At 40.2% G+C, this 14,854-nt stretch overlaps 1 protein-coding gene across 2 annotated transcripts in view; it reads left to right on the top strand.

Moving 5' to 3' along the window:
• Nucleotides 1–13,862, top strand: part of FNDC1 (fibronectin type III domain containing 1) — a 62,881-nt gene extending 49,019 nt beyond the window's left edge. For both annotated transcript variants that reach the window (XM_068184557.1, XM_068184558.1), the window contains 5 exons: nucleotides 6,270–6,349; nucleotides 8,062–8,091; nucleotides 9,732–9,893; nucleotides 10,594–10,716; nucleotides 12,142–13,862. In XM_068184557.1, the coding sequence (XP_068040658.1) occupies nucleotides 6,270–6,349; nucleotides 8,062–8,091; nucleotides 9,732–9,893; nucleotides 10,594–10,716; nucleotides 12,142–12,257 (511 nt within the window). In that variant the 3' untranslated portion in view covers nucleotides 12,258–13,862. The remainder of the gene's footprint in view (nucleotides 1–6,269; nucleotides 6,350–8,061; nucleotides 8,092–9,731; nucleotides 9,894–10,593; nucleotides 10,717–12,141) is intronic.
• Nucleotides 13,863–14,854: the final 992 nt, after the last annotated feature.

Genomic DNA, 14,854 nt, shown 5'->3' with positions numbered 1-14,854 from the left:
TCCCTCCAGCCAAAGAGTTCTGAGGACATGAAATCTCCTTGGGAGAGCCAGAGCCTGAGCAACTTCAGCAGCAGTTCTTTACGCAGTTGCACAAGGGCCATATTCAGCAGAGGACACCTGCAGTGTCAAAGACCTGGAAAATTAGCAGGGGAATGCTAATTATGGAGAAGCAGGATAAGCACATTCAGAGCACCCAAAGAGTTAAAAGTAGAGAGATAAGATGTTACAGGAAAACATGGTCCATCTTATCCTCTCCTGTTCTGTCTAAAGTACTGTCAATCACACACTTCATGAGGCATTTTCTTACATATCCAAGAGCTTAAAAAAGGCCACTTATTCAGAAGATTGGTAATCTAGACCATAGTGAGAGTCTTTGAGGCTGGTTCATGGTGTGTTAAAGCAAAATTACTTCACAGTGGAGAGCGTCAGTGGTATACTCTGCATCTGCTAGCGCTCTCCTTACAAAACATTGTTGTTACGAATGTATATAGGGCAGTATGTGGCACAGCTCTCTGTGGGTTTCACCTGTTACAGCAAGATGTGATGGAAGTGCTATGGAATGCAGACCATTTTGCCTTTGTACATCTATATCCTTGTGACTTGAGGACTCCCTTTCCCTAAACAGCTCTCCTCTTGCTGCTAGAACCCGTTTCTGCCTCCACATCCCAGCCTCCTCTGTATGCCCAGCCCTTTTCTTTTTCACCAGTATGCATTCCTCCACTCTTTCTTTGCCTTCCATGCAGGCCAGGGAGGCATTGCCTTTACATCCCAGCTTCTCCTGGCTGCAGCCCTCCATTTCTTGCTTCTGTGCCATTTCTACCTTCCAGCTGAAGCTCTTCACCTCTTCAGTCTTTCAGTCATGTCTCCCTCTCCTGATGCCCAAAGGACAGTGTTGAAAGCCAGACATAACTCTCTGCTTCTCATTCCCAACACCTAAAGGGCTCCAGAACACCGGAAGGAGTGGTTGCAGTGAAAGCTCACAGGAGTTCTGCAGCTGCTGTCCATGCACTCAGTGCAGGGGAATTGGTGGGAGTTGAGCTGCCAACATGTCTGAGATGTACATTAATTCCAGGCTTCAGAAGGTCACAATTTGTCTGTATCTGAATGGAGTTTTATAGGAACAGCAAGGTTATGGATTCATGCATCTCCATGAGCCTAGTGACTGTCTTGTCGAATTAAGGTTCTGTTTCATGATAGGGAGATTCAAGCAAGTGCTATTTATTTAAGCACATTGTTTCACCAGCATCTTTCGGAAGATGATATAATCCATTTGCCCCTATTGTATGCTCTGTGAAGGCAATAAAGGCTTCATGTGGGGTCTATGGTGGATAACGAAGGATCTTTATAACAGAGAAATTTTATGTATCAGCCATTCTCATTTACATTCTCCAAACCCACAGACTGAATTGATTGCATATCTTTTGTCTTAAAAATAACTCCTTAACCACAAGGAAAAGATACCATGCCTAAGAAAATATGGCATGAAAGCTGAAGTTAATCTAAAAATGTTGTGTCTGCATTGTTAGTGCATTTTTGAGAAATGTCTGATTCAGTCATTTACGGTGAGCAGGTCCTGTTGGCTACTGGGCATCCCACAAGGGGCTATGGGTGGTGCAGTTTTGCAGCATGCACAGTGTATGAGAAGCAGGTTGGCATCCTGGCTGAAGTCAGCACCAGAGAAGATTTCAAGCTGTCAACATATCCTGGAAAACATCTGCCTGTTATTTAGGTTTTACAAACAAAACAGAAATCTATGTTTAATCCATGTCATAAATTTTCTCCTGAGGCCTGGTCTGACCTCCCTTTGAGAAGTGGAAGTTTTTCCATTAGTGAAACTCTGGTCAGCTTCAGTGGGTACAGGAGCTGCTTCCTTGTGATTTGTGATTGTAAACACTAAAATTTCTTTAAACTTTATTAAATCTTTAAACCAGTAGTTTTGACAAGGTCCCTTTCCTAACTTTAATTCTCAGCTGTCAAAGAAGATGATGCAAAGGGCTGGACAGCATCTGCTCAACCACTAAATCAGTCTTATGCAGTCAGAAACATTATAATCCTTGCCATAAACATTTCAGTCCCCTTCCTGAGCATGGTTAGACTTTTTTCTGCCTTTTTCAGGAATGCTGTGTCAGTGCCTGATGGGAGTAGCTAGATAGTCTCATGATTTAAAACATTGTCCTTCACCCCCATATCTCCATGTCTTCTGAAATCTTTCTCTCTGTTCACTGGGTTTTGTTCAGCCTGGGGCTGAACAATGCCTGCTACCAATCCAGTGTTGTACATAGTATTTCATAGGAGGTTCCTAAACATGTACTCAGAGCTTATAATGGCAAACAGAGCCTGGATCTTCTGTTTCAGGGGGTCATATGCACCAAAAATTTCTATTTCCTTTTTATAGCTCCATTAAAACAAAGCCATGGTATGTCTAACAAGCATCATCAACCACAGGTGGCTGCTTTGTACCACCAGGGCCACACAAAAGAGCTAAGATGTCCATGAAACCATTGCCCTGTGCAAGTGGTAGACCTGTGTGGCACATACCTACCTCATACCAGCTCTGTAGGAAGCTCCTCTGCCAGCTTGGCACTAATATCTTATTATAATATTAGTTGTAAATATTGATGAGAGATGTAGTGGTGGGCCATTTCAGATGGAGGGAGACACTTTGCATTAGCCTGTGAACCTGCAGGCACTGATTTACACATTTTTTATGGAAGAATGGTGTAGTTGTAGGCAGAGGATTTTAGCCCTCGCTGTGGGGGTTCATCCTGACATCTCAGCCTGCCACTGAGCAGAGTGCAGGAATACCTTCGGCAATTGTGGAAAAAGGAATTTGTGGCTAACTATTTTATTTTAAAGCTGCTTCCCTAATTATCATGCTGAGTGATTATCTCACTTTGCGCTGTGTCAGCTATTTAATTCCAACAGAATAGAGACACCTTGAATTAAGCAAAAAAATAATTTTGCTCTAAATGACAGGTATGTTGAACAATAAGTCATGTAGCCTAAATGAAAAAACATGTTATATATTCAATGCCCTGTTACAGTCCACTATGTCCTTTCTTGACGTATCACTAGAATTGGTACATAAAATCTCAAAGGAAGGTTATTTGTAGGAGGAAAAGCCTTTTTGTTGTCTGTATTGAAAATGAAAAACAAATGGTACTGCATCTGTTGTGATTCTTCTGTGCCTAATGGTGGCAATTCTTACAGTTCTGCCTAAGCAAAGTGTAAATCAAATTACATATTGCAAATTTTGTTCATGTATCTATGTGATGAAAACCAGTCAAGTTATACTGATTTGTGATTTCCTGGCAAATTCATCAGCTGAAGGGTTCTGACTAATGAAAATGTCAGATTCCTGGACCTAGAATAGCTTTGGCAATTTCTTTTTTTATTTGTCATGTCTGAGAAAGAAATATATCCCAACTGCATTATTTTATTGACCTTCTTAATACAGCAGTCATAGCATTGTCTATGTTTAAATCACAGGTCAGCAAATCATGAGATCTGGCTCTCTTTCTGGTACAACTAAAGCTTTCTTCTGTATATAAAGGCTTAGGAAACAATTTTGCAATTTAGCAAAGAAAAATGTACTCATGACTTCATCACTGTTTGTTTTTTTTTAGAGAGTCAAGCAGGCAACATGAACCATCATATGCCCTAGATGGGCTTCTATGTATGTAATAGGACAGCTGAATGCACAGTTGTCCTGATTGCATAGGTAACCAGTTCCTGCATTATGCACTGGCTACAAATCTGTGCATTTTTCCCCACTTAAAGAGGTGCACAAGGTTCTTGGGCTGCTCTCGCTCCCGTTTCAAGGGGAATTATGGCACTCATGTGTCTGATGGGAATGTTTTGAGGCTACCATTAATACACATGTATGAAGTGTATTTAAAGAGTTACTCAGAGAGTGCCACTGTGTTGAAAGGTGGTATCTGATTATACTTTGGAGACAGTGGGAAGTCAGGCATCCATACTTTCCACTATGCTTTGAAGCATTTTGGGAAAGGTGTGGGCTGGACAAAACATTTTTCTGCTGCTTTTTTGAAGCAGCAAACACTGAGTTAAGTCAGTTAAGCTTGGTGCTGTGTTGCAGCTCTTTCGAGAACCATCGTGAGGAATTGCTGCCTTGTGTCCTGTCCCTATGGACAGGCTTGTGCTGCTCACCCCTGTCCCAATCCATGTGACAAAAGTGCTGGTGAAGGAGGTGTGGATGAATGCAGATGCCCCATGAGAGCATTGGCAACTTGAGATTAAAGCAGCCCTTGAGCTGCCATGCTCTGCTTGCGTGGCCAGAAGCAGAGAAGCACATGGGAGGCTTTTTGCCTTTCCTCTCTTCTTTCCCCAGACATGCTAAACACTCCTTTATACAAAAAATCTAGATCAGTAGTTAAAAAGAGGCACAAATTTTTTCTGCCAGCAAAAGGATTGTGCTGGGCATGAGCAAAAAGCACAGCCTTGCTTAATTCTGCATTTATCATATTTTCTTTTTGCCACAGCATATGTGTCTTAAAAAAAAAAAAAACTTGAATTGTTTGTGAGCATCATATACCTGTTAACTGAAGGCAGAACTAGCTGCAGAAAGCAATAGAGGAGTAGTTTTCTGGTATCAGCTGCAGGGCATAGCAGGGACAGGGGACACGTCCCTCATGCAGACATGGGAACATGTCCCACAGAGGGTCTGACCATGCGTGTGCTCCAGGTCCAATGAAGATACAAGGTAAATATGTTGCCATGGATGAAGTCCAGAATATTTCAATTCTGGTAGCTTCCGCATTGATTTCACCTAGACAATGTACCTACAATTTTTAAGGAATAAACGAGATGCCCGGGCCCATACCCTGGAGATAACCACCTTCCTTCTTGGCAAAACCCAGTGTTCATGTGACTACCACCCTTCAGCCAAAGAAGAAGGATTTGCACATCTCCTCCTACCTTTTCGTAAAGATCAGGTTGATTTTAAGGCAAAGCAGTTCACCTTTCTTGACAAAATATATTCCTTTTAATGAAAAAAAAAATCTGTTTTGCCAAAGGGCTGGTTCAACCATGTTTCCTCTGGTTTTTCATTGTGCATAATTTCATACGTGCTTAGGCCAGAGAGGGGCCTTTCAGGAGGGACCTCCAGGCCCTGCTATGTGGTTAAGTCTGAGAGATCTTCACCAGGAAGAGCAGCCTGATGTTTTTGATGGAGTAGATTGCCTTTCACCAGCTGTGATACATCAGGCCTGCCATTCAGGTGGGACACTCTCATGTGAGGTAATCCAGTGCTTGGTGGCAACCATCCATGCAAGTAATCACTTGCCCTGTTATGTGTGTAGAGCTTTTGGACATGTCTGCTTTTGGATGAGAGGCTAAATCAAGATCCAAATGCTATATGGATACTACAAAGGCACAGTAATTTTAATTTTTTAAATTAATTTCTTTACAAGAATGAAATTGAGCAAGAAGGCAAGAAAGGAAAACCTAAACTCAGGAATTTAAAAAATGCTGTGCTGGAAATTTTTAAGTTATCTTCCATTCTAGTTGGTTTCTGTTGGACTGATCCAAATATAAAAGGGATAGAAGAAAACATTAATCTGGGGGAAAATGTCAGGGTAGGCATCAACTAAAAATCGTTGTATTTGGAAATGTACTAAAAACATACTTACATGTATTCTTCTCTAAGGGTGAGGATAAATTTGCTTCTATTGAGCAAAGAATGGAGTTCTAGTGGTGATTCATGTGCTTTGAGTTAAGCATGTGATTTAAATACTTTGAAGGAATCAGTAAGACATCATGTGATGCTTTCTTCTTTTACTCAAGTATTGTGATCTTGATGCTGCTAGAGTTTTTACAGAAAGGTCAAAAGCTTGGCTTCTGATCTCATGTAAATCTGATACAGTTTCTGTTTGCAGTTTACACCACTGTTTCCTTAGGAGTTATTCTGGTTTAAAACTGTTCCTGAGATCAGAATTTGATTTTCTTCAAACTTTTAGTCTTTTGCTATTAGTTGTTTCGTAGAAAGTGGATGTCGTTGTATGTGGTTTTTGGAAGGGAGATGATTCGTAAGTAAGTGTTCCAAAAATATGCATGGGAGCAATTGCAAAAAGGAGACATTTGTCTGTAACAGCCAACTCATACTCTGGCTCAGTATCCAAATCCATTCAATGCAAAGGATACTCTGGAATTCTTCTGCTTTCATTCTTACCCTGTTTTAGTATTATTTATAATTTAGCTATTGCAATGGAACCTGTTTCAGTATTATTTCCCCTCTCTTTTTGTTTCAGGTATTATTTTAAAGTCCAAGCAAAGAATCCCTTTGGTTATGGGCCTGTTAGCTCTTCAGTCTCATTTATCACAGAATCTGGTATGGTTTTCTTTTTATTTTCATCTCAAAACTTGTAATAACAGACGTGGTAGGGCAGTGACTGAAACCAGCATACCAATAACAGTGATTATTCTGGACTTGCTGCTTTCATATTATTTTTTAACTTTAATTATTTATTTTCAGTTAAGCTAGGAAAATAATACACACTCCTAATGCCACTATGAACATGTAAATGGTGTTAAAGTCAGCTGCAGGGGAACAGGAAGTTGAATTTCAAATACAAAAGGCTACTAATGTTCAACAATACAGAAGCAATGTGAAATTCAAGGTCTTTGATAGATTGACCAAACATTCAGTAAATTAGTTTCCTAATTGTGAACAGCTAAACAGTTGGAAGCAGTTGTCTCTGGAAGAAATACAGAAAGCAATAGTTCCATCAGACAGGCAAAGTTCTCTGTTTTTTGGTTTTGTTTTTTTTTTTTTTGTTTTTTTTTTTGGCAAGGAATGCTGCTCTTTCAAAGGGTTAATAGTACATTCAAGAAGTACATTCAAGAACAACACCCCCTTCTAAAAATAGTAGGCTAAATGAGCTAGTTTTTGTCTGTTTCTTCTTCTACTTCCATTGAGCCAGAGGCCAGTGATTCCACTGAATAATAAAGAACAAATTTTTCAGTCTTTACTTGAGTGAAAGGTCTTGTTTCTTGCAAATTTTGCCCTTTCAATGGCATGAGGTTTACACAGTCTCTGCCATTGCTCATTTGCCTTCACTCTATAGTGCTTACTTCAGAAGCTCCACTAAGAACTGTGGAAGTAAATCATCACAGAAGGGAGACAGAAATGTGAGGTAAGTCAGTGGTCCTGGATAATATATTCAGATTTTCAATAAATGAATAAGAGGCTCAAGTATAAATCCAAGCATAATATTTGACATTGCTCAGCTGGCCAAGAAGGCCAATGGCATCTTGGCCTGTATCAGCAATAGTGTGGCCAGCAGAACCAGGGCTGTGATTGTGCCCATACTTGGCGCTGGTGAGGTTGCACCTCATGTCCTGTGTTCAGTTTTGAGCCCCTTACTACAAGGAAGACTTTGAGGTGCTGGAGACTGTCCAGAGAAGGACTGTCAAGGTTTGGAGCAGGCTGCTCAGGGAAGTAGCGGAGTCCCCATCTCTGAAGGTGTTTAAAAAACATGTAGATGTGGCACTGAGGGACATGGTTTAGTGGAAGACTTGGCAATGCTGGGTTGACAGTGGACTCACTGATGTTAAAGGCCTTTTTCCAACCTAAACAATTCCATAATTCTGTGCTGTATCTTGCAGATAATTTTCCTGCTGCCAGCATATGGGCCTGAATGCCTAGTTTTCCCATCCAAAATCAGCTCCTTTGGGAGCTTTATTTAACACGTTACATACACCAAATTTAAAGTTTTGTTTGCAGCACTAATCCTTCATCTGTCATGGCCAAAGGTGGCTTTGCAGCTGTCACAACTACAAAAACCAGTTGGTAAATGCAAGACCAGGTGGTATAGTTACAGTGATGGAATAGATCATAAGAGAAAGAAATTGCTAATTCAGAGTGCTCTTCTAATGTAAGTGTAAGGTTTGAGCTGATGAGAATATTCAATAAAGAATGCAATCATAGGATGAAGTACCTTATTGAAAATGTTCAGTCAGTGACTCTGTATGTTGCATGTTATAAAACAAGGTTTGGAGCAAAATACTAAATTGTCTATGTGTTTTTTTTTTTTCTTCTAGACAACCCTCTCCTCATTGTTAGGCCACCTGGTAAGTCTTACTCTGTTGTTTCATTCATGAAGTGCATAAAGCCTGTGCAAAACAGTTCAAATATGGGAATTAGAAACATTTAAACATGCAGTTTTAGGTACAGTTTCAAGTGGGAACAGGTAGTAACAAATGGGACTAATTCCTAAAACATTTTTTGTTTTAGGACCCTCTATTGTATTTTCTGAAGATAAACCTTGTAAAGATGTGTTCAAATAAGTACTTGCTTTTGGTCCATATTTTTCCCTGGTACAACAGAGTTAATTGCTTGGTAAAAAGCAGTAAACAATGTTACTTCCGTATCTGTGTCCTTCAGTTGCCTAAGCATAGCTTGAATAGCAGGATCAGGTTTCTCTCTCTCTCTAGTCCTGGTGCTCATCTGTACAAATCATCATGCCCTTATAAATGCAAAAAAAATCAAGGATTTGTTACTGACCTGAATAAGATGCCACAAATGCTTTGTATTTCCAAATTTGCAATAAGCCAGTTCAGCCCATAATCAGAAGATCTGATTTCCTGGTGCTGGGACTAACCTTGCTGACATGAGCATTGGTAGTGTAACCCCAGGCAGTATGTGCTCTTAGAAGAGATGCAGGAAAAAAGACCTCATGGTTACTATGCTCCATCAGCTTTCCTAAGGTGTTAAAATGGTTGGTTCTGGATTTTTTGCTACACTTTTCATGAAAACAGTGTCCAGTATATCCCATCCTTCTCTGTTTTATTGTGCTTGCTAGTCTGGTTTCTTTATGTCCTCGGAAGTCTCTGAGGATTGCCCATCAGTGATTGCTTCTCACATGCAAGGGTTTGCAGGATTTGGTCCATGTGCCCAGTGAGAGGAAGAATGACTAACAGAAGAAACTTCCAATCTCATTTGTAAACCGCCTAGAAATAGCAGAGTAAAAATATGGCTTGGGGCCAATTATCACATTGGAAGCTTTTTGTATCATTCTGTATACATTAATACAACAGCAATTTCAAAATAAATTACATTGTCTAGGTAGTACAAAACAAATATTTAGGCAAGCCAATAGGAGTATTTATTCTTTTGCAATACAATTAAGCAGTCTTATCTGCAGCAATGCTCTGAACAGAGTTTCCCAGGAAAGGTCTCACTTGTCTATTATTGGAAACTAATCTGTTTAGATTAAAACAAAACAGAAAAGTACATTTTTGATATGGTCTTTTAAACCAAATAGTGAGAAGAGACTGCACAGACTGTTGCTCACCACAGAGTTCTTAACATCTGTTCTTCTGTAAAAGGGTTATGTTTTAAAGTCTTAAAAGGCAAGTCACTGTCAGACCTAAGATCAGGCTGTGTTAAGAAGAGAAACTGTGTAATACTAGATAGAGAAGAAATCTTACTGAAACAATTAAGACTGTTTACTTAAAGCTGTGGTTCAGTACATGAAATCATATTTTAATCATTTTAACAGTTATTTTTGTCTACTGCCTAGGAGAGATTTAATAAAGTCTCTAACTTTATTTTTAATAGTATTTTTTCTTGAAGTACTATTTCTGAATATAAAAAAATTAATCTGTTGCAATATGTCTTCTGAAACATATTATTAGATGTTAAACTCTGCAAAACTCGGACTGAAGTGTTAATGTCTGTCCCTAATGTGGAATTTATTTTTTTCTCCGAGGTGGCGAGCCTATCTGGATCCCATTCACTTTTAAATATGACCCCACCTACTCAGACTGCACTGGCAAGCAGTACGTGAAACGAACTTGGTACCGCAAGTTTGTAGGAGTGGTTCTTTGCAACTCCTTAAGGTACAAAATTTACCTCAGTGATGACCTGAAAGGTAGGCACCAAGATTAATTTCCTGCTACACTATTACTTGTCTCTCCATCTTCTGGTTTTCTTTATTTCATATGTGTCAGAATTGTGTGACCACTATGTGACAGTCCTTCTCTCAAGAAGAATTAGTAGTAGATCTTACACAGGTGCATTGCCTGAGAGATAATTAAAAAAACTTTCCATATTATTGAGCTGGGGTAATGGGATCATCTCAATGGTCTTTCAGACTATATTAATGACTATTGTAGTGGCTTGGTATAGTTTCAATATACTGTTTGGATAATAAGAGATAAAGGGCCCTGTCTGTTTGAAAAAGAGAGCTCCACAGTTCTTAATTTTCGTTTGAGACTGAAGTCAAACTAATGGTATTGACATATTGAGAGTTTTTTTACTTTCACATGATGTATTTCAACTAATCCAGTTGAAATTCTCTCCACCTGTCACCTGTAGTGCACTGCCCATGGATTTGCAAAATGGGGACTACTCCTTACTGAGCTGTAACCCATTTATTTTCCATAATTTCTGCTTCCATACTGTGAAGGTAGTGTTCTCTCTCTTTCCAGTCCCTGTTTGTTCATTGGTAATACTGTGTGTGTCACTGCAACATTCTTCCTGCTTTCTTCCACACCTACTTTCCTGGTGGTAAAGAGTATCCCAGACATAAGTATTGCTGAGTTAAGTTATCTGTCTGTATCACTCTTCAGATACCTTCTACAGCATTGGGGATAGCTGGGGAAGGGGTGAGGACCACTGCCAATTTGTGGATTCACACCTGGATGGAAGAACGGGACCTCAGTCATACATTGAAGCCCTGCCCACGATCCAAGGTACAGCAGTGGGGAAGTGGGATGCTGGCCAGGAGCCTGTTAGCCTATCTGTAGGATTAAGGGGTAAGGAGCAGAGCGCAGAGTGGAGCTCTGTCCACAGCTGCTGGCAGTCCTCCGAGGAGTCCAGCTGATGCAGTAGCTGAGAACAGACTATGCAAGTCCCAGAGGACTTGTGGATGCAGAGAGAGAGACAGAGACAGAAAGAAAGGAGCATATGATGCAAATACTATGCAGCGATAAAATGCAAAACGAAACAAAAAATAATTTTATAGGTCTGTGAAATCTTTCTCTTGTTGATAAGACCTGGTTCATTGAATCGAGATGCAAAACCTCTTCCATATGCCTAAAGGGACCAGCTACATCTTTGCAAATACAGCTTTTGTGAATGATTTCTATTAGTTCATTCAATGCAAAACACAAAGGATTATGTCTAGTGACTTAAGGTCAGTACTTTTATTCTGGCCTGGTAGACACCTGTCTCAGAGGGAAAATTCTTACCTTGAAGGAGTTCGTCTGAGCAAATTGCTCACCTCACATCACCAGGTAGAAGACAAGTTGCTTCCCAACCTGACTTCATAGAAGTCAGCCAATCTTTTCAGTAAGTCTGTTGGTTTAAATTATTCAGTTAGCTTTAGTGGTTTCCATGTTAAATTATGTGTTGATATTCTTTGCATGGTGGCGTTACCAGGAAGAAACTGAAATAGTCAACGATATTTATATATCATGGTGAAGTACTGCATTCTTAGCTCAGAAGACAGATGATTAATCCAGATGTGTATATACTAGCTCTAAGAGATAGTGAGCACACAGAAGTTTTATTATTGGCACAAGCCATGGGTGTTTCAGATGTTCCAATGCACGAGCTATGCGGACAAGAATGCTGCACCTCTTCTAATGCTTTAAGCAGTCACATTCTTTCTGCAGATGAATTAAAAAGGGAAGGTAGGGTTTAACTCAGTATTTACTGAATGAAATGATACTTTTTTGTTTTGTGAAAAGCTGACTTTTGCTGATAGTCTCTTAAGCACTGTGAAATAATGTGATTTGATGGTATTTTTTGCCTCAGAGTCCTTCATATATTTAAACTGACTTAGAAACTTCATAAACACAGCTGAAATATGCCCACCTCTTTGAGTGAAATGCAGAAGATCGTTGGCAGACCACAGCATTACACAATAGTTAAAGAGATTTTGAGCAGTAAAACCAATCAAAACTACAAGAAATATGAAGGACCAGAGTTAGATCATTCAAGAAAGATCTTGGCCAAATACCTGGGCTAGCCAGTACCCTTTTGATACAACTCCCTGCCAGACAGTTTATAAATTTTCGTTTGCACTGTGGGATTGACTCTCAATGCATCTGCTACTTTTGTTAAACTGCTGTGTCTGTGTTCTGGAATACAAATGGGTGTTTTTCTCTTGACAGGGTATTACCGCCAGTACCGCCAGGAGCCTGTATCATTTGGACGCATTGGATACACAACACCCTACTACTACGTGGGCTGGTATGAGTGTGGTGTGCCCATCCCAGGGAAATGGTAGCAGTCTGTCTTTCCTGTCTTAGGTAGACCATGCTTTTCAAATGATTTCTACTAGAGGACTGTGAGCAACTGATTTGGAAAAGGAAAAAATAAAAAGATAAGTGGGGCAAACCAGTGAAGACCAGCTGCTCAAGAAGCCATTGTGAAGACAAACATGGACACCCTTTACCAGCCTTAATCTGTGGTGCTACTTGATTTCTGCTTGGAAGCAGGGATAGGATATAAGTTTCCTTCTTTCCTTCCTCTTCTGTGTCTTTAAGGCACAAAGAGAAGGTTGCAATGTGTGCAACCTGTGAAAATTAGAACTGTATTAGCCATGAAAATTTGGAAGTTTATTATATCTTACAGGAACGACCTAAGCATGCTGTGCTTGCTTAATGGGATGCTAAACTGTCTTTTGCTGCCCGATGGGGCTCCTCTATGCAATCATGCCATGTAACTGGCCACCCACCAAAGGCAGTATATTCTCCTGAAGACTTACCCTGTGGGTTCATCCACTGCTGGACTAATCACCAGGTCACAGTGTAAATTCACTTTGAGATATATCTGTATCTATATAAATACAGTACTGTACATCTGCAGAAATACTTCTTAGAGATGCTGAGATCTTCTTGTTCACTAGATAAATATGTTTGGAATTTTTATGTAAAAGGTGCTGTTAATTCTTTGAAATATTGCTATGCAAAATATATTAACCAAGGAAAGAGCTGTATTCTTCTTGTGAGTACTGTTGATGTAACATTTGAATTCTTGATCAAGACCTGTATCCCATTTCCTTGGCAGCCTTTGGACTGGACATTCAATGGGTTTCTACTCCTCTATCCATGTTAGAGTGGCACTGTATAGTCCAGCAAAAACACATACACAGCATTTCATCATCATCAGTTAAGCTTTCTATCCTTTACTATTTAAAAGTTTTAGTGCAACTTTCCTTCAATCTATTCTCATCTTAATTTGTATGTTATTTATTCCTTGTCAGTATCTTTCACATTACTGTGCAGAGGCATAGGATGAGTTATTTGGAAATTAGAAACTGCTTTTAACTTATTTGCTCTCCAAAAAGAAGCCCAAGCCACCAATACAGGAGTCAACTAGCAGGAAGCTCATTTGACCATGGGGACAAATTGTGATACACTTCTTTTTAAATACTACCAACATCTCTTCCAAGCAGACCAGAAAGCAGGAAGTGACATGAATTAAAGGTGTAATGAATATTTTTTTAGAAGGCGTTTGGAAGCTTGCAATAATGTTTCATAGTAACATCTCAAGAACCTTTGCCCATGTTAGTAAGACTCACCTGTTCTGGCAGCCTGGGAGAGTAGCAGTAACCCGGGGTACAGATCCAGTCTCTGGTCCATCTTTCACTCTTGTTCCAGCTTACATGTAGTGTAGGTTTAACACTTCTTGAGTTGCTTCCTGTAGTTATTTTGAATTGTATGGGGGCAAAAAAGGGAATTAAAGTGATTAAAAGAGCATTTTCTTTTTCATGGTGATTTGGGTTTTAACATTTTAATTTTGCTCACATATTTTTGCTTCAGTACAGTGCCAAATATATGGTCTTGAAGTATAACTTTTTTCCCTAATAAACCTATGATACATTGTTGAATTTCTATTTCATCCTTTCTGGTCATCTGTGTCAAGTAATATATGTGATAAATTGTTAGCTTTCAAAAAGTCCTCCTTGGGACAGGACTAAGTGTCAACTTTTTGTAAGGGACTGGGAGCATGTAAATGTGTTGTTCTCTTTAGAAGATGGTTAGCAGCTCGTGTGGAGTTACCAAGGGCAAATCATGCCTGACCAGCCTGATCATCGTCCTCGATGAAATGACTGCCGCCGTGCACAGGGGAAAAAAGGGAATGTCACTGGCTTCCATAAAAGACTTGGCATGGTCTCCCACTCTCTGCTTGTAGCAAAACTGGTGGAATATGGCTTAAAGAGTTGGTGATCCATCTTGTTGTGAGGCTCAAAAGGTGTAATCAAAAATATTATTGCAAAGTCCAAATGACAGGTGGTTGCAAGCGCCACCCCCAGAGGCCAGTACTGGGTCCAGTACGGCCTAGTGACCTGGACACTGGGATGGAGTGCATGGATGGAGTGCATGCAGTATCAAGCTTGCCACTGATACTAAACTGGGGCTGGAGAGTGGTTTATGTGTAGAGAGATGCTCAAAATAGTGACTTCTATGGGCTGGAGAAATGAGATGTCAGAAAATTCATGAAGTTCAGAAAAGGGAAGTGAAATACCCCACATGTTGGTCCTGTGGCAATACAGGCTGGGATGACTGTCCAGAGAGCAGCTTTGCAGAAGAGTTGCATTATACCTTCAGAGAACACAGGTAAATTCTGATTTATTCATCTGAAGAGACATGGTTCTTTCATTCCCTGCTGGAAGTACCTTTGGCGTGAGGCAGTCCCATTCAGAGATGTTACTAGGGGTGAAGATCTGAGACAGTGTTTTTTTTCTGCAGCCTCAGCTGAGGAGGAACTGGGTGGGGCTGAGGTAGGGGTGGAGGGCACTGTGCACTCTTCCCCTCCAGTGTAAATCATCTCTGAGGCTAAACCAGACAGGGCAAAGTCAGCAGTAGGGCACAGCAGGGA

This window comes from Anomalospiza imberbis, chromosome 3 (genome assembly GCF_031753505.1).
Source record: "Anomalospiza imberbis isolate Cuckoo-Finch-1a 21T00152 chromosome 3, ASM3175350v1, whole genome shotgun sequence".
Taxonomy (NCBI): Eukaryota; Metazoa; Chordata; class Aves; order Passeriformes; family Viduidae; genus Anomalospiza; species Anomalospiza imberbis.
Note: the sequence above shows the minus strand (reverse complement) of the source record. Positions and strands in the feature narration are given on the sequence as shown.